At 39.9% G+C, this 19189-nt stretch overlaps 1 protein-coding gene across 1 annotated transcript in view; it reads right to left on the reverse strand.

The window, feature by feature from the left end:
* The window catches only part of LOC124797880 (protein VAC14 homolog), a 116880-nt gene that overhangs the window by 72874 nt on the left and 24817 nt on the right, over nucleotides 1-19189 (reverse strand). The window contains 2 exon segments of the mRNA XM_047260977.1: nucleotides 2671-2791; nucleotides 13061-13278. Of these exon segments, the coding sequence (XP_047116933.1) occupies nucleotides 2671-2791; nucleotides 13061-13278 (339 nt within the window).

Consider the following 19189-nt stretch of genomic DNA (forward strand, 5'->3'; position numbering starts at 1 on the left):
AAAGCAAACCCTTTCTCACATTCCTTACAGAAGTTAACAACAAGACCAGGAAATGGTATGAGGAATGCAAGCTAGAGTTCAACAGGAAAATTATGGATTGCTGGGCTAACAGAAAAGATCAATGTAGAAACAAGAAAACAGCTATTTAACTTCTCTGAGAGCACCAGAAGAGGTGGACGAAAGAAGCAGAGCTAGAACACAAGCACCGTGGGGTCCACAGGTGGCCCAAACAAGTTTAAAAAATATTACAGCCTGCACTACCAGTCTGAGAATATTTTGCTTGCCCCTTTACTAGTTACTGCAAGGTTACAAGCATATCTAGTTAATTCCTGCTTCCAATTTCATATGATATACTCTCAAGTGCTAAGTGCTATGGGAAGGACTTGTCTGACACTGAATGGGTGACAGTTGTCAAAATGGATGAGCTGTTCATAATAAGTTCATCCGATATTGAAACAAACACCCTGAAAAGTAATGTGCTGAGGTTAGAACAGCACACAGTTCAAACATTTCAGACCTACAAATACAAATTCGTGACAATATGCATTCAATATTAACCCATATAAAGACTCATTATTTATATACGATGGGATGTAAATGTCATGAGATTTTATCACCTTCAAAAAAACATTGCAACTGGCAGTGTTGTCAAGAACAAATCCTTTTATAGCCATAATCAAGATGTTTTTTAAGTGTTTCACAGAACTGTATTAACAGTTTAAAATAGTAAGGATGATTAACTGCAGTGTTTTGGGTGATAAATTAACTTTATGTCAAAACACCAAATAAATATTGTCTTCATATCATTTTACTGCCTTTTTGCATTCTTAATTTGTGGTGATGAAGAAGAATGCTCTAAGTTTTTGGCCAAAGCAAATTGGGAGTTTCCACAGCTAATTTCCCTAACATTAAACAGAATTTTACATTAGCCTGTTGTTCTATAATGTCTGCAACTGGAAAATTACCAAGCATGTGGAAAAATGTGTACAGAAACAATGACTACACCTGACTAACTTTTTTCGATGGAAGACTATATCTATATCGATATTCTGCAAGCCACCATACAGTGCATGGTGCAGTTATTTCCTTTCCTGTACCACTTGCAAATAGAGCAAGGGAAAAATGACAAGCTATATGCCTCTGTATGAGCCCTAATTTCTAGTATATTCATGGCCCATAGGTACAGTGTATGTTGGCAGCAGTAGATTCATTTGGCAGTCAACTTCAGATGACAGTTTTCTGAAATTTCTGAATAGAGTTCCTCGAAAAGAATGTTGCATTTCCTCCAGGGACCCCCATTTGAGTTCCCGAAGAATCTCTGTAAGACTTGCATGTAGTCCGAACCTATCACTAACAAATCTAGCAGCCCACCTCTGAACTGCTTCGATGTCTTCCTTTAATCTAAACTGGTACGGATCCCAAACACTTGAGCAGTACTCAAGAACACGTCGCACTACTGTTCTATATGCGGTCTCCTTTACAGATGAACCACACTTTTCTAAAATTCTCCAATAAACTGAAGCTGACCATTTAACTCTCCTACCACAGTCCTCACATGCATATTCCATTTCATATCGCTTTGCAATGTCACACCCAGATAGTAAATAACTTGACTGTGTCAAGCAGGAGACTAGTAATATTGTATCCGGACATTACAGGTTTGTTCTTCCTACTCATCCGCATTAACTTACATTTTTATACAGTTAGAGTTAGCTGCAATTCATCACACCAACTGGAAATTTTGTCTGTTGTTGTCTTGTATCGTCCTACAGTCACTCAACTTTGACACCTTACTGCCCAACCTGTCTGCCAACACATTCATGTATACAGAGAACAACAGTGGTCTTATCACACTTCCCTGGGGCACTCCTGATACCCTTATCAATTAATAGTCAGCTGATCAAAAACAATTTGCAATAAAGATACCTGGTTGGTGAATTTATCACTTTAGTTGCTCTGTCTGCAAGTAATGACCATGTAACTTTTAGGAACCTCTCTCTATATTAATAAAATTCATGTTAATGCCCCTTTCTTGCTAGTTCTATGATTAATGTTGTGAAATTATCAGGAGTCTACAAAGCTGCTTGTGTTCACATAATTTATGCTGACCAGAAAGAAGCTACACACAGAAATGTATATAGGGCATCCCCAGAAGGAAAGGTCAGTGTTTAGAGATAAGAATGAATACTCAGAAGGGGTGGGGTGGGGGGTGGGGGGAGGGGGAATTGGCTGTAGAATGCATACCATAAGAGCTATGAGTACCTGTTCAGTAGGAGACATGTATTTCACAGTAGCGAAGTATTTCACAGTAGCGAAGATAAACAAGTGCTCATAGCTATTAAGGTATACACTTTAGAGCTCATATTTTTTGTTTTGGTCTTTATGACCACCTCTCAAAATATGAAAAGCAAAGAGCCTGCAGAAGATGAGATTTATTTCACAGTATCAAAGATGAAGTGCTCATAGTTCTCAAGGTATGCATTTTAGAGCCCATGTTTGCTGGATTTTCTTGGCTTTGAATGTTCCTGTCATATCCCTTAATATTGACCATTTCTCCTGGGACACCCTGTATGTTATCTGTTGGTGGGGTAACAATATGTAAAGGCACTGTTTTTCCCCCCTTCCAATGGGCTATAAACTGGCCAACTTTTTATGACACTTGAGACATACCTGTAGTACCTCGTCTGTCGCTTGTGCATGTGTAATCAAGATATTAATCATAGCAGCAAAATCAACTCTAGAAGGATCATGCTTTATGCTTCGTAAAAATTCTCCTAGCGCTGTATCACACCTGGTAAAAAGGAGAAATAACAAAAATAAAAACAATGTTAGGACGAATATTAATCAGCATTGTAAAATATAAATTAGAGAAAATGCACCGCATAGTTACAAAAGCTTTTGGATGTCGATACTAATGTATACAGAACTGCAGTATAGCATAAAGGAACATTCCATTTTTTGTAAATATATCTGCATAATTAAGAATCCGGGATGAAATAACGCTATGAAATGGATGGATTGCTACTCATCACATAGAGGCGGCTTTGAATGACAGGCACATTTTATGGTACATTTTAAAGTAGACTTAGCTATTGGACCATTCTTCTTCAGATATAGAAAATACATGCACACACATGGCCATAACCTTTATTAGTCCCCGTTCCCATCTTCCTCTGTCTCCTTCCCTATTTCTGCTCCAGCCTCCCACACATCTTTCACCTTCTGTCCCCCCAGTACACTTTCATAGTCTCCCACCCCCCCCCCCCCCCCCTCCTCCCCTCCACTAAGTACTAAGTATATCCTCCTGATGATGCACCTGGCAGGTCAACATATCATCACTGCCACATCTCTGCATACATCCACAGACAGTGCTACGGCATCTTTCTAACCCCCACCTGCCACTTCTGCATCTACATTTACCCCAGTCACGATTGCTGCTCACCGCAGTTGGGAATAGTGCCCTGAGGTGACAGCTGTCATGTGTGCAACAGATTAGTCTACTTTTACTCTCTCTCTCTCTCTCTCTCTCTCTCTCTCTCTCTCTCTCTCTCTCTCTGTGTGTGTGTGTGTGCGTGTGTGTGTGTGTGTGTGTGTGTGTGTGATTTCAGAAGAAAATTTCAAGAAGTTGACTTTTTCTATTTTCAGTAACTAAGGTGTCACTCTGGGGTATCTCACCATTGAATAAAAATTGCTTGCTGCACAGAAGCATGTAATAAGGATAATATGTAGTGCCCACTCTACAGTCTCTTGTAGGTAGTTCTTTGAACACTTGGACATACTGGTAATAGCCTCACAATACATCCACTCCCATATGAAGACTGACAAAAATTATTCACAGTTCAAAAACAAGTTACATTCATAAATATAATACTAGAAGCAGTAATTTTACACAACACCCATTACTCAGCATTGTGTGGCACAGAAAAAAGTTAAATACGCAGTCACAAAAATCCTTTACCACCTTCCCAGTGATATAAAGAATTTAACAGGTAATAAAATTAAAATTCAAGCACAAACTGATATCATACAGAGAGAGATTTGACAAAAGTAAGTATAAATCACTGTAAAAACAGGAAATGTGTTTAAGATAGTCGTGTGGATAGTTTGCAAGGTGGGGAGATTCCATGCCAAATTAATGCAGTTTTAAATTAATTTTCACTCAAAATCTCAGATTATGATGAAACTTTTCACAGAGGTATTTACACATAGATAATACAGCAATGTGAAGTTGTCAAAAATTGCAAAATGCCCCAGTGCCATCATTTAAAAATTGCTGCAGCAACTCTCCTAATTAAGCTAAATTGATGGAACAAGTGCCATTTTGCAGCATTTTTTATGAAGTTTTCTGTGATACACAACACAACATGGGTCCAAGATGAAAACTTTTTTTGAAAATTTTAATTTATAATCTAACAAAAAGAGCATATCCAAAATTTTTCAAAATATTGTATATAACACTTCACATTATTGTTAACTAAGTCCCTATGCACAAAAGTGGGACTGTCATGGGTTCACACCTTTTTAAAAATTAGAAAACACTTAAAATTATGTTTTTGTAAAGCTTGTACATTTATGTAAAAATTACCCATCAATAAGTTTTTGTTTTTCAGAGATTTATTTTTAATATGTTTAAGATGAACTAGAGTGATTATTTTATTAGAACTATTAAAAATATAAGTTTTTTAATACAGTTGTAATCTGATAGCATTAATTATTAAATGTTTTGAGTATGTGTAAGAAATAAAAATTGGGATTACAAAAGCTAATTGTTTATTCCAACTATTCATGATAGAAAATGCTAAGCTCAGTATGTAGATAATGGGGAATTGGCTTCTTACAAACGCTGTGTGGCAAAAGTGCTGTGCAACCCAGCGTAAATTCATTGTGTTATGGGAAAACAGTTCTTGCCTAGGAAGTGCCCCAATACAAAGAACACTACAAATGCATTTGGTAATACTATGTTCAAAAATATCACTTTTTGACAGTGGATTTCAGTATACAGAGTAACTTAGAAACAATGTAGAAGATATCATCGGAGTTCATTGAATTATTTTCTGAAAAACTGACCACAGTGATACTCCATGGTTTTCTAGCTAAGCAGCAAAGCTCTTTTGTAAGTAAAGTCACGGAAAATATGAATGAGAGTGAATATTTTGTTACATGTGACTTCTCTGGGAACTATAGTTTCATGATCCGAGATGAGACCCAGAGTTTTCATTGGTCACGTGCCTACTCCCTGGTAGTGTATTACAAAGGAGGGAATAAAAGAGCATATGAGCTATGTCATACTTTCTAACTGTCTAGAGCATAAAGACATAGCAGGCTATTGTTTTCAAAGAAAGCTAATTCAGTTTTTAAAAAAACTGAATTTCTGGCTGATGTACAGAAGATATAAAACTTTTCAGATGGATGTGCAGCCCAGTACAAGAATAAAAAGAATTTTTTAAACTTATGTTTCCAAAACAAATGTTCTGGCACGTAAACAGAATGGCATTTTTTTGCCTCTGCTCATGGAAAAGAAACTTACGATCTTGTTGGTGGCGCTGTTAAGAGATTAGCAATAAATGCAAGTCTGCAGACACTGTATGATAACCAAAGTTTTACTCTACAAGAAATTTTTGAATGGGCTGTTAAAAATATTACATCTGTACACACTGAATTTTCGACACAAGAGGAATACATTCAAACTGAAAGATTCCTACAAGAGCACCTTACTCAAGCTGTTGTCATCAACAGGATGCAAAGGTTACAAGCCTTTATACTGATAGCATATCGTACATCAAAAATATTTGTACAAAAAAAATGAAATGATCGTATGGCATTGTTGGCTGGGATTCCCCATTCGGGGGAGTTCGGCCACCAGATTGCAAGTCCTTTTTAGGTGAAGCTACATCAGCGACTTGCGAGCCAGTGATGATGAAAATGATGATGATGGACACACAACACCCAGTCCCTTGCCGGGAATCGAACCCAGGCCCCCTGCATGGTAGGAAGTAATGCTACTGCTACGCTACGGAGGCAGACCATATTTGTACAGACTTTTGCAGATACACAATCTGCAGCTGGGGGGAGGGAGGGGGGGGGGGGGGGGAGTAGAAAACAAAACAAACTGGCTTTGAGAGAAATGGTGGTTAGGTTATGTTCTACGTTTTAATACACGGCAAAGGTCTTAGTAAAGTTGAAGTTACTTTCCTTCACCCAGCTGGCCCCTCACTGCATTTTGCATATCCTACAAAACCTAATCTCCTATGGGTATCTGTAAATGATGTTCCTTATCAAATAAACCCAGTAACACCAACAGGAACAATATATCAAATTCCTAGGAATGATACTATGAAAACAAATAAGGCAAACGAATAACTTAAAAAGAAGTGAAAACAAGTGCGGTTTGTACAAGGTTTCGCAAGTGACATGCCGTATGTATCTGTTAACAGCAAATTTCAATGCGTACACAAATAAATCAAGAATAAAGTTGTGTATATTTCTGCTTAACTCTATCTATTTTACAAAAGTCATTTTTTTAGTGAAATTTTACAAAGGTGTGAACCCACAACAGTTCAACTTTCATAATTATGGAATAGTTAACAACAATGTGAAATGTTGTACATAATTTTTTGAAAATTTTGGAGACGCTTTTTGATAACAATTTTCACCTCAAACTCGTATTGTGTTGTGTGTTATAGGAAAGCTCATGAGAAGTGTAGCAAAATGACATGTGACCAATCATTTTAGCTTAGTTAGGAGAGTTGCTACAGCAATTTGAAAAGTGACAGGGGACTTTTTTTTTTGGCGATTTTTGACAACTTCACATTTTCAAAATAGGTTGTTGTTGTTGTTGTTGTTGTAGTCTTCCATCCTGAGACTGGTTTGATGCAGCTCTCCATGCTACTCTATCCTGTGCAAGCTTCTTCATCCCCCAGTACCTACTGCAACCTACATCCTTCTGAATCTGCTTGGTGTATTCATCTCTTGGTCTCCCTCTACGATTTTTACCCTCCACGCTGCCCTCCAATGCTAAATTGGTGATCCCTTGATGCCTCAGAACATGTCCTACCAACCGATACCTTCTTCTAGTCAAGTTGTGCCACAAACTCCTCTTCTCCTCAATCCTATTCAGTACCTCCTCATTACTTATGTGATCTACCCATCTAATTTTCAGTATTCTTCTGTAGCATCACATTTCGAAAGCTTCTATTCTCTTCTTGTCTAAACTATTTATTGTCCATGTTTCACTTCCATAATACATGGCTACACTCCATACAAATACTTTCAGAAACGACTTCCTGACATTTAAATCTATACTCGATGTTAACAAATTTCTCTTCTTCAGAAACGCTTTCCTTCCCATTGCCAGTCTACATTTTATATCCTCTCTACTTCGACCATCATCAGTTATTTTGCTCCCCAAATAGGAAAACTCCTTTACTACTTTAAGTGTCTCATTTCCTAACCTAATTCCCTCAGCATCACCCGACTTAATTAGACTACATTCCATTATCCTTGTTTTGCTTTTGTTGATGTTCATCTTATATCCTCCTTTCAAGACACTGTCCATTCCGTTCAACTGCTCTTCCAAGTCCTTCGCCGTCTCTGACAGAATCACAATGTCATCGGCGAACCTCAAAGTTATTACTTCTTCTCCATGGATTTTAATACCTACCCCGAATTTTTCTTTTATTTCCTTCACTGCTTGCTCAATATACAGATTGAATAACTTCGGGGAGAGACTACAACCCTGTCTCACTCCCTTCCCAACCACTGCTTCCCTTTCATGTCACTCGACTCTTATAACCGCCATCTGGTTTCTATAAAAATTGTAAATAGCCTTTCGCTCCCTACATTTTACCCCTGCCGCCTTCAGAATTTGAAAGAGAGTATTCCAGTCAACAATGTCAAAAGCTTTCTCTAAGTCAACAAATGCCAGAGACGTAGGTTTGCCTTTCCTTAATCTAGCTTCTAAGATAAGTCGTAGGGTCAGTATTGCCTCACGTGTTTCAATATTTCTACGGAATCCAACCTGGTCCTCCCCTAGGTCAGCTTCTACTAGTTTTTCCATTCGTCTGTAAAGAATTTGCGTTAGTATTTTGCAGCTGTGACTTATTAAACTGATAGTTCGGTAATTTTCACACCTGTCAACACCTGCTTTCTTTGGGATTGGAATTATTATATTCTTCTTGAAGTCTGATGGTATTTCGCTGGTCTCATACATCTTGCTCATCAGATGGTAGAGTTTTGTAAGGACTGGCTCTCCCAAGGCCGTCAGTAGTTCTAATGGAATGTTGTCTACTCCCGGGGCCTTGTTTCGACTCAGGTTTTTCAGTGCTCTGTCAAACTCTTCACGCAGTATCATATCTCCCATTTCCTCTTCATCTACACCCTCTTCCATTTCCATAATATTGTCCTCAACTACATCGCCCTTGTATAGATCCTCTATATACTCCTTCCACCTTTCTGCTTTCCCTTCTTTGCTTAGAACTGGGTTTCCATCTGAGCTCTTGATGTTCATACAAGTGGTTCTCTTTTCTCCAAATGTCTCTTTAATTTTCCTGTAGGCAGTATCTATCTTACCCCTAGTGAGATAAGCCTCTACATCCTTACATGTGTCCTCTAGCCATGCCTGCTTAGCCATTTTGTACTTCCTGTCGATCTTGTTTTTGAGACGTTTGTATTCCTTTTTGCCTGCTTCATTTAGTGCATTTTTGTATTTTCTCCTTTCATCAATTACATTCAATATTTCTTCTGTTACCCAAGGATTTCTACTAGCCCTAGTCTCTTTACCTACTTGATCCTCTGCTGCCTTCACTACTTCATCCCTCAAAGCTACCCATTCTTCTTCTAGTGTATTTCTTTCCCCCATTCCTGCCATTTGTTCCCTTACGCTCTCCCTGAAACTCTGTACAACCTCTGGTTTAGTCAGTTTATCCAGGTCCCATCTCCTTAAATTCCCACCTTTTTGCAGTTTCTTCAGTTTTAATCTACAGCACATAACCAATAGATTGTGGTCAGAGTCCACATCTGCCCCTGGAAATGCCTTACAATTTAAAACCTGGTTCCTAAATCTCTGTCTTACCATTATATAAGCTATCTGATACCTTTTAGTATCTCCAGCATTCTTCCATGTATACAACCTTCTTTTATGATTCTTGAACCAAGTGTTAGCTATGATTAAGTTGTGCTCTGTGCAAAATTCTACCAGGCGGCTTCCTCTTTCATTTCTTAGCCCCAATCCATATTCACCTACAACATTTCCTTCTCTCCCTTTTCCCTGCTACCGAATTCCAGTCACCCATGACTATTAAATTTCGTCTCCTTCACTATCTGAATAATTTCTTTTATTTCGTCATACATTTGTTCAATTTTTTCATCATCTGCAGAGGTAGTTGGCATATAAACCTGTACTACTGTAATAGGCGTGGGCTTCGTGTCTATCTTGGCCACAATAATGCGTTCACTATGCTGTTTGTAGTAGCTTACCCGAATTCCTATTATTTTTATTCATTATTAAACCTACTCCTGCATTACCCCTATTTGACTTTGTATTTATAACCCTGTATTTGCCTGACCAAAAGTCTTGTTCCTCCTGCCACCGAACTTTGCTAATTCCCACTATATCTAACTTTAACCTATCCATTTCCCTTTTTAAATTTTCTAACCTACCTGCCCAATTAAGGGATCTGACATTCCACGCTCCGATCCATAGAACGCCAGTTTTCTTTCTCATGATAACGACATCCTCCTGAGTAGTCCCCACCCGGAGATCCGAATGGGGGACTATTTTACCTCCGGAATATGTTACCCAAGGGGACGCCATCATCATTAACCATACAGTAAAGCTGCATGCCCTCGGGAAAAATTACGGCTGCAGTTTCCCCTTGCTTTCAACCGTTCGCAGTACCAGCACAGGAAGGCTGTTTTGGTTAGTGTTACAAGGCCAGATCAGTCAATCATCCACACTGTTGCCCCTGCAACTACTGAAAAGGCTGCTGTCCCTCTTCAGGAACCACGCATTTGTCTGGCCTCTCAACAGATACCCCTCCGTTGTGGTTGCACCTATGGTACGGCTATCTGTATCGCTGAGGCACGCAAGCCTCCCCACCAACGGCAAGGTCCATGGTTCATGGGGGGAGGGGGGGTATTTTAATAAAATTGCACATTTTTATTGATCTATATGTAGGCTACCTTTGTGCCAAGTTTCATCTAAATCTAAGATAGGGAGTAATATCACTATGCTGACTTGACATGGAATGACTCTTCATAGTTTGCACTGAAAAGTTTGTAATTGTGAAACTGTCTCAGCCCATACCACAGCAAGAAGAAAATATTAAGATCCATGGAAATACAAATAACTACACTAAACTACATAATATATGACTTATTAAATGCAACCATACATTTTCAAATAAATCTATGATGACATTAGATCTTAGAGGTAATTTATGTTGAAGTACATTTACCAGCCAACCTTTTTGTTAGCTTCTATTTTATTAGCCTCTTATGCTACACATCCATCTCATCTATCAGCTATGCTTTGCTTATCAGTGTACATTGTTCTTTCCTGGCCAACAACAACAAATGCTCTGCTTTAACAAACATTTTTAGAAAAACTGCTGCTCATGCATCTTTCTACAAAAGAAAATTCGATCTATAGAAGTAAGAAATTATAAGGCAGAATTGTTGACCATTACCTGACTTCAGGAAGCAAAATGTGTAGTATTGCCGACTAACACAAATAAAAGAAAAATGATCTACTTCCCTGTTTTCATGTCTAATGCTTCCTTCCTTAGTCAGGAGAGGAGGACTGGTACAACAAGGTTAAAAAGGAATGGTAGGGCTCTCAGGTCCCAGGATGAGGGGGGCCCATCTGACTAAGGAAGGTGTTTCACAATTCATGTTACATACGGGACTTAGTAGATCACATTTTAGATAGGAACCCATGTCCATAAACGTCAACCTGTGACACTACAGAGCGTCAAAGGCATAGTTGCTGGCACTTAAATGTATGCATACACACAGGGTGATTCCGTGATGATGATACACACTTTCTAGGGTGATGGAGAATGATAAATGTATCAATCTGAGGTAAAGGTCCCTGCACCAGAAATGAAAGAGTCTAAAGTTACAAGCAAAAAACTACTGATACATCTGACAGTGAAATACACATACTGGTATTAGTAGTGTTGCTGCTAGGATTGTAGGATAGGTAACTTTCAGAGGCAATAGTCTGGATCAAAACAAGGAAAAATGTCTAGTAAACATCAGCTCCAAAATACATGCCCGAGGAGCTACGAGCACTTGTTCATATTCGTTACTGTGAAACATCTCTACTGAACAAGTACTCATAGCTATTAAAATATGCATTTAGAACCAATGTTTACTGGACATTTTTTTCTTGTTTTGGTCCACACTACCAGCTCTAAAAGTTGTTTACCTTACAATGTTAGCTAAAACAATACCAGTATGTGTATTCTACTGTCAGAGGTATCAGAACAGTTTTCTGCTTATAACTTTTGAATCGTTCATTTCTGGTACAGGAACCCTTACCTCAAACTGATAAATTTATCGTTCTCCATTATCGTGGCATCACTTACTTTTACAGGTGATAACTTTGGCACTCTGTAGCATTGTTGGATGACATCCCTGGACATGGGTTCCTATGCAAAACTTGATCTACTAAATCCCCTCTGCAACTGCTAGAAGTATGTAACATGAATTGTGAAACAGCATGTATGTGTCTATTGAAAATACTGGACATTTCACTTCTTTAGGTAAATACTAGCCAACAACCCAGTCTCATTATCTAAAAAGATAACAAATTATTTATAGTAGTTGGATCAAGCAGTCTCTCTTTAATTTCACCTTGTAATGCACTTCATTTCATATACTCTGTCCTTACATTAACACATTAAATTCACAAAAACCATACACTTTTTGTCTGTTTCTCCTTATCTTGAGCATGTTCCATGACTTTTTTCCTCATTTGATACGCCAAAAAGCTTTCAATATCATTTCACATAAATTTAATAGCTCATTTAGAAACATTTTTCAATCTCTCCAGTCTTCCATTATCACATATAGTTTGTAAGGTCACCACAGTGGATTCTCTTGTGATACGAGGACAAGTACAACCTCTGTGATGTGTGACAATGCTTGGTTTAACACCTGTGAGTTCAACACTGATTTTTATGGTTGCTTCTGTGGTTGGTAATGAAAAGTATGCAGCAAATGCTAATTTTTCTTTTTTACTGCACAATTTTTGCATTTTTAATCACACATTGATAAAGATAGTGGTATTTTGTTTTTATATATTTATATGGTTGTTCTCGTATTTTCATATGGTAACATTTGCCAAGTTGTGAAAATATCTGTTCTCATCGACCTATGTCAAAAATTTTACATATTACATATGGTAATGTTCAATTTTGATAAGGCATTTCAGTCAATGCTGCTTTCCTTGATGTCTATCAATTCGTACACCATTCATCCTTTGACTAATGGGCTGCATGTAACTAGTTGCTAAACTTATTCAGACAAATTTCACAATAAAATTACAACTTACAAATACAATAACTTTCTTTTGATTATCTGCCTCAGTTTTTCCCTTCTAGCAAAAAGCTAATAAGAACTGTGTTTACAACCATACAGTGTAAATATACACATTTTGAAAGGTAGCATTGTGAAAAGCATTTAAAAACAGTTTGTAACTAAATAAAATACTAATTACCTTCTTTCTCACAGTCTTGTCCTTTGGGAAGAACAAATATCGTTGATTGCAGCCATAATTAATTTCACGTTAATTGCTATGTGAAAAACTGAAGCAGATGCGGCCAAAGAAATAGATCATAAAGCCTTCAGAAGAAAGTAATAAATTCCAAAATCAATCACACACCTGTATGGAATAAAAAGTTGTGACAGAATATTGTATGTGCCATCACAATCAATATTAATCTAAAAATGGCAGTTAAAGTTACACTGAAACAGAAGGTGGATACTTAATTTGAAACAATAGTACTGTCATACACTAAATCATCCTTCTACAAGAAATCTGTAAGTATATACCTACATTTTTTTAATTTCCTGTGTAGGATCTTCCAAAATTCGAAATAAACCATCCAATATTTCTGGTAAAAATGGAATGAGATCAATGTCAGGAACTGCATACAGAGCTGACACCCAAGAAATAACGAACTGCCTCGTAAATGTGTTTTTTGTGTACATCATATCCCTTAACACAGGTACAAAGGCTACAAGGTCGAATGAGGCACTTTCTGTCACAATATCCTACCAAATTAACAACAGAAAACATGAGTTAGTATACAATAAAAGTTGGTGCACATATTAAAAAATATAAACAAATGTTACACATCTGAGATAAAAGCTTAGTTGTGTGTGGCAGAGAGAATGTGTGGGATTAAAATTTATCAAACATAAACTGTCTTCACATTTTGTCACTATTAATGTACATACTTCCCCTTCTGCAGTTGTTTGTTTTGTTCTGTTTTAGGGTGCAAAAACATCTAGGGAGACACGGGCCACATCAGAACTGTAGAACATGAAGACAAGGAGAGGAGGTAAAAACGACTACATGTTAATCCCAACTGATGGAAGAGAAGACAGTTGAAAACAGGGATATGGAGAAAGATCTATAAGATACGCCACAGAGAAACGTAGGTGTTGAACTGGAACTTAAATGGCCTTCACCATATTGTTACGATGGATTAAAACTAAAACATGGACAACAGCCTGTGCAAGGTGCGCTAAAATGGCCGATAACTCAGATGGCAAACACAAACGAGAATGTAAATGGTTAAAAAAAGGGCATTGCATCAGTATATGGTGGACCGTTAAGGATTGAGTGCAATGAGTACAAAGTGGTGAGGGAGCAACACTTAACAAATGGCGATGACTAAAAAGACAATGCCCAATACGCAACCTAACTAAAATGATCTCCTTATGGCGAGAGGGCCAAGAGAGGGTCATCCAAGCTGCTGGGAGAGGCTTAATGACCTGGAGCTTTTTCCCATGAAGGGAAGACCAGTAATGGTGCCAAAGCGACACCACTTTCTGACAGGTGGCAACACAGAGATCATTGTAGGAAATGAAAAAACTAGCGGGCTAAGGTACGAGGACTGCAGCCTTGGCAGCAGCATCAGCGGCCTCGTATCCTGTCAGACCAACGCGACCAGGAACCCACATGAACATCACTGTGGCTCCATCAAGGGTGAGTGAGTGACACCTGTCCTGGACCCATTGCACTAAGGGATAGACAGTATACAGCACACGAAGCTTCGAAGGGCACTGAGAGAGTCGGAGCACATGATGCAACTGAAAAGCCTGTGTCACTGGAAGTACTGCGTGGCCTGAAACATGGCAAAGAGCTCTGCTGTAACTACTCAGCAGTGTTTATGAAGCCGATACTGTAAAAACGTCAATGCCAATGATGAAGGCACACCCAACACCCCAATCAGTCTGGGAGCCCTATCTGTACACAAAGGAACTAACATGAAGTTCCGTGTGAAGGTCATGAAACTGAAGGTGATAGAGTGAGGCTGGAGTAATGTCCTTAGGAAGCAAATGAAGGCCAAGGTGAACATGGGATGCTGCACGAAGCCAGGATGGCGAAGGGTTTACACCAACCAGGAAGGTTGCAGGTAGTGTAAAGTTAAGCTGCCAGAGTAAGAGCAAATAGCAAACTCCAGGAGGTAACAGAGAAGAGGGACGTGCCCCATACTGGTGATGAAAGGAGTCATCACAGGAGGTGGCTTAGGATGGGTGGCCATGCATTGCAGACACACGGCACACGCATCTGCTGAGGACAAAGTCACAGCGGTAGGACAGCAGTAGTTCGGCAGCTTCGGCATACAGACTCTCAACCGGGCTAATGTAAAAGGTGCCAGTGGCCAAACTGATGCCACAATGGTGGAAAGTATTGAGACAGGGTAAGAGGGATGGGTGTACAGATGCATAAACAAAACACCCATGGTCTAGTTTCAAACAAACAAGGGACCGATACAAACGGAGGAGGGTGGTTCGATCTGCTCCCCAGAAAGTACCATTGTGGACGTGGGAAATTGAGGTACCGGGTACAGTGGGCTGCCAGGTAAGACACGTTGGAGGACCAAGAAAGTTTCCTATTGAGCATGAGCCCCATAAATTTCGTAGTTTCAATGAACGGAAGAGCAACAGGCCCAACATGTAAAGATGGTGGAAGAAACCAACTGCGTCACCAGACATTCATACAAACAGTTTTGTCACTGGAAAAACGAAAGCCATTGTCGATGGTCCACGAGTAAAGACCTTTGAGACACCACTGAAGACACTGCTCAATGAGACAGGTCCATGGAGAACTGCAATAGATGGCAAAATTGTCAATGAAAAGGGAGCTGCAGACGATCGACGAGAGACAGGCCATTACAGGTTTAATAAACGCGTCCAACAAGGCAGAATCCGCATGTTCGATGACATCGTCAGCTACTGTCAGCCGGAAGTTGGGGAATGGATCTTGATCCAAGAGAGCTGTCGGAGGTCGGCCCACACGATGGAAGAGAGAGTGGAACTGTTAAAAGAATTAGTGAATGAAATCCTTCTTTGTTATCCTGAAGAAAGCAATGACACAGTGCACAAAACTGTTTATTATGAATGCAGTTTGCCATTGTAGGACGAGGGTTAAAAACATGGAGAGAATGTCTCCACATGCAAACTGTGTCACGGCACACCTCAATCCCTCAAGGGACTGGGACAAGGTGTGGTAAAGAGAAAGTTTGAGGACTTGAATGTTCTGTGGCGGTAAGGATAACGTTTGTAAGATATTCTACATGGTCATCACAATTGGGAAAATGTATGTTGAAGGTCACTGGGGAGGAGTAAAGTCTCCAGTCAGCCTTTGTAAGCTGCCATCTGGGTGTGCACATAGGTGGGGTAGGAGTCAGTAAACGGATAGCACATGGGAAATGGTCGCTCGAGTATGTGTCAGAGAGAACAGACCACTTGAGATGATGGGCAAGCAGGGTAGTGCAGAAGGCTACACCCAAATGGGAATAGGTGTGCGTGGAATCTGAAAGGAACGTGGGTGCTCTTGTTTTAAGGCAGAAGAGGTTAAGTTGATTGAGAAGGCAGCCAAGAGGGCAGCACTCTGACAGGTTCTGGGAGAAGCCCAAAGGGGATGGTGCACATTAAAGCCACCAAGCAGCAGAAACGGGTAAACTAGCTGCCCAATAAGCTGGAGGAAGTCTACTCTGGTGACATTGAATGACGGAGGGATGTAAATGGTGCAATGGGGAAAGGTCAAGTGAGGAAGGAAAAGGCAAACTGCAACAGCTTGAAGGTGGGTAGTCAGGAAGATGGGTTGACTATGAGTGTCATCCTGTATTAGCAGCACGATTCCCCCAGGAATGGAATGCTGTCCTTGCGGGGGAAGATCAAAATGGACGAGAGCTAAGAGCAGTTGTGAGGAAGCATTTTTGTTTCCAGAAGGCTGCCAAGTGCCAGCTTTTGAAGACCCGCTTCTCCAGAGCACACACAAGGCAGGAGGATCGTGCTCCATGAGGTCTACAGAAGCATCGGCATTCTCCTTCTGTCAGCCTTGGAGCCCAGGGTAGAAAAATGTTTGGTGGTGCACACTGGAGACACAGGGCTCGACCGGGTGAGGGTACCACGTGGTGACACCATCGAAGAGGACCTCCAAGTCGGTGAAGGAGGAGACTGTTTGCCTTTGTTTGACTTCTTGGAGCCTTTCCGATTTGCAGAGGAAGACTCAGATGTTGGCTGATTGGAGGGAGGTATGAAGTCTTCATGGAAGTATTCCTTCTGTCCTTTCCAGCCTGCCAATTGTGTACCTAGTGACTTCGCCCCATGAGGCAAAAGTTTGGTGGCTTTGTCTTTTTGCCTATTTGATTCTCTGATGCCTTCACTATTTCATCTCTCACACCTACCCATTTGTCTTCTACATTATTCCCTCCCCCTATTTCAGTCAATCACCACCTAATTCTCCCTTTGAAACTCTCAACTAAATTTGGTTCTTTCAATTTGTCCAGGACCCACCTCCATAACTTCCCATCGTTCTGTAATTCAGTTATGTGCAGTTTATAACCAATAAATTATCGTCAGAGTCTACATCTGCCTCGGGAAATGTTTTGCAATATCTCTGTCTTGGCATTATACACTGAAGAGCCAAAGAAACTGGTACACCTGCCTAATATCATGTAGGGCCCCCCACAAACACGCAGAAGTGCTGCAACACGACGTGGCATGGACTTGACTATGAAGTAGTGCTAGTTCGGTGGCTAGCAGAACTGTTTAAACTCTGAAGAGTGTTCCTGGAGCCACTCTACAGCAATCCTGGACGTGTGGGGTGTCACATCATTCTGCTCGAATTGCCCATGTCAGTCAGAATGCATGCAGGTGGTCAGACAGGATGCTTATGTGTCACCTGTCAGAGTTTTATCTAGACGTATCAGGTTTCCCACATCACTCCAACTGCACACGCCCCGCACCATTACAGAGCCTCCACCAGCTTTAACAGTCCCCTACTGACATTCAGGATCCATGGATTCATGACGTCTCCATACCCATACACTCAATACAATTTGAAACGAGACTCGTCCGACCATGCAACATGTTTCCAATCATCAACAGTCCAATGTCGGTGTTGATGGATCCAGATGAGATGTAAAGCTTTGTGTTGTGCTGTCATCAAGGGTACACAAGGGGACTTTGGTTCCAAAAGCCCATATCAATGATGTTGCATTGAATTGTTCACACCATGACACATGCTGATGGCCCATCATTGAAATCTGCAGCAATTTGCAGAAGGATTGCACTTCTATCACGCTGAATGATTCTTTTCAGTCATCGTTGGTCCCGTTCTTGCAGGATCTTTTTCCTGCTGCAGTGATGTTGGAGACTTAATGTTTTTCTGGGTTCCTGATATTCATGGTACACTCACATGAAATGGTTGTACGGGAAAATGCCCACTTCATCACTATCTCAGACATGCTGTGTCCTTTCACTAGTGCGCCGACTATAACATCACATTCAAACTCACTTAAATCTTGATAACCTGCCATTATAGCAGCAGTGACCAACCTAACAACTGTGCCAGACACTTGTTGTCTTATATAGGCATTGCTGACAGCAGCACTTTATTCTGCTTGTTTACATATCTCTGTATTTGAATATGCAGGCCTATACTAGTTTTTGGTGCTTCAGTGTATAATCTATCCAAAACCTTCTGGTGTCTCCAGGTCTCCTCCAAGTATACAGCTTTCTTTCGTGATTCATAAGCCAAATGTTTATGATGATTGAATTGTGTTCCAAGCAAAATTCTATCAGGTAGCTTCCCCTTTCACTCCTTTCTCGCAGTCTATTTCCAGTATTAATTTTCCTTCCCTTCTTTTTTTCTACTACTGAATTCCAGTCCCCCATCACAAATTTTCATTTCCCTTAACTATATGAATAACTACTTTTATCCTTACATCATACACACATTCAATCTCTTCTTCCTCTGCAAACTATTGTGCATATAAAATTGTACTATTATGGTGTGTGTGTTGGCTTTGTGTCTGCCTTGGCTACAATAATGTATTCATTATGCTGTTCACAGAAGCTTACCCATATTATTATTTTCTTACTCATTATTAGACCCACTCCTGGATTATTCCCACTGAGGTTTTGTTGATAACTCTGTACTCACTTAACCAGAATTTCTGTTTTTCCTGCCATTGCACTTCATCAGTTCTCACTATATAGCACTTCAACTTAGCCATCTCTCTTTTTTAAATTATCCACTCTACCTACCTGTTTAAGGGGTTTAATATTCTCACTCTGACATGTAGAACGCCAGTCTTGTTTTTACTGCTAATAACATACACCTGAGTACCCCCTACCAAGAGACATAAACAGGGGACTACTTTACATCAGGAATATTATACTGAAGACGGTATCATGACATATAAGACACACAGTAGAGCTACATGCCACAGAGAAAAATAACGGCTGTAGTTTCCCTTGCTTTCAAATGTTCACAGCATCTGAGCAAGGCCTTCTGGATAATGGTACAAGGCCAAAACAGTCAATCATTCAGACTGTTGTCCCTGCAACTACTCAAAAGACTGCTGTACTCGTCAGGAATCAAAGGTTAGTCTGGCCTCTTCACAGATTGTGGTTGCGTCTATGGTACAGAAATCTGTATCCT

The sequence above is a fragment of the Schistocerca piceifrons genome, chromosome 5 (assembly GCF_021461385.2).
Source record: "Schistocerca piceifrons isolate TAMUIC-IGC-003096 chromosome 5, iqSchPice1.1, whole genome shotgun sequence".
Lineage (NCBI taxonomy): Eukaryota > Metazoa > Arthropoda > Insecta > Orthoptera > Acrididae > Schistocerca > Schistocerca piceifrons.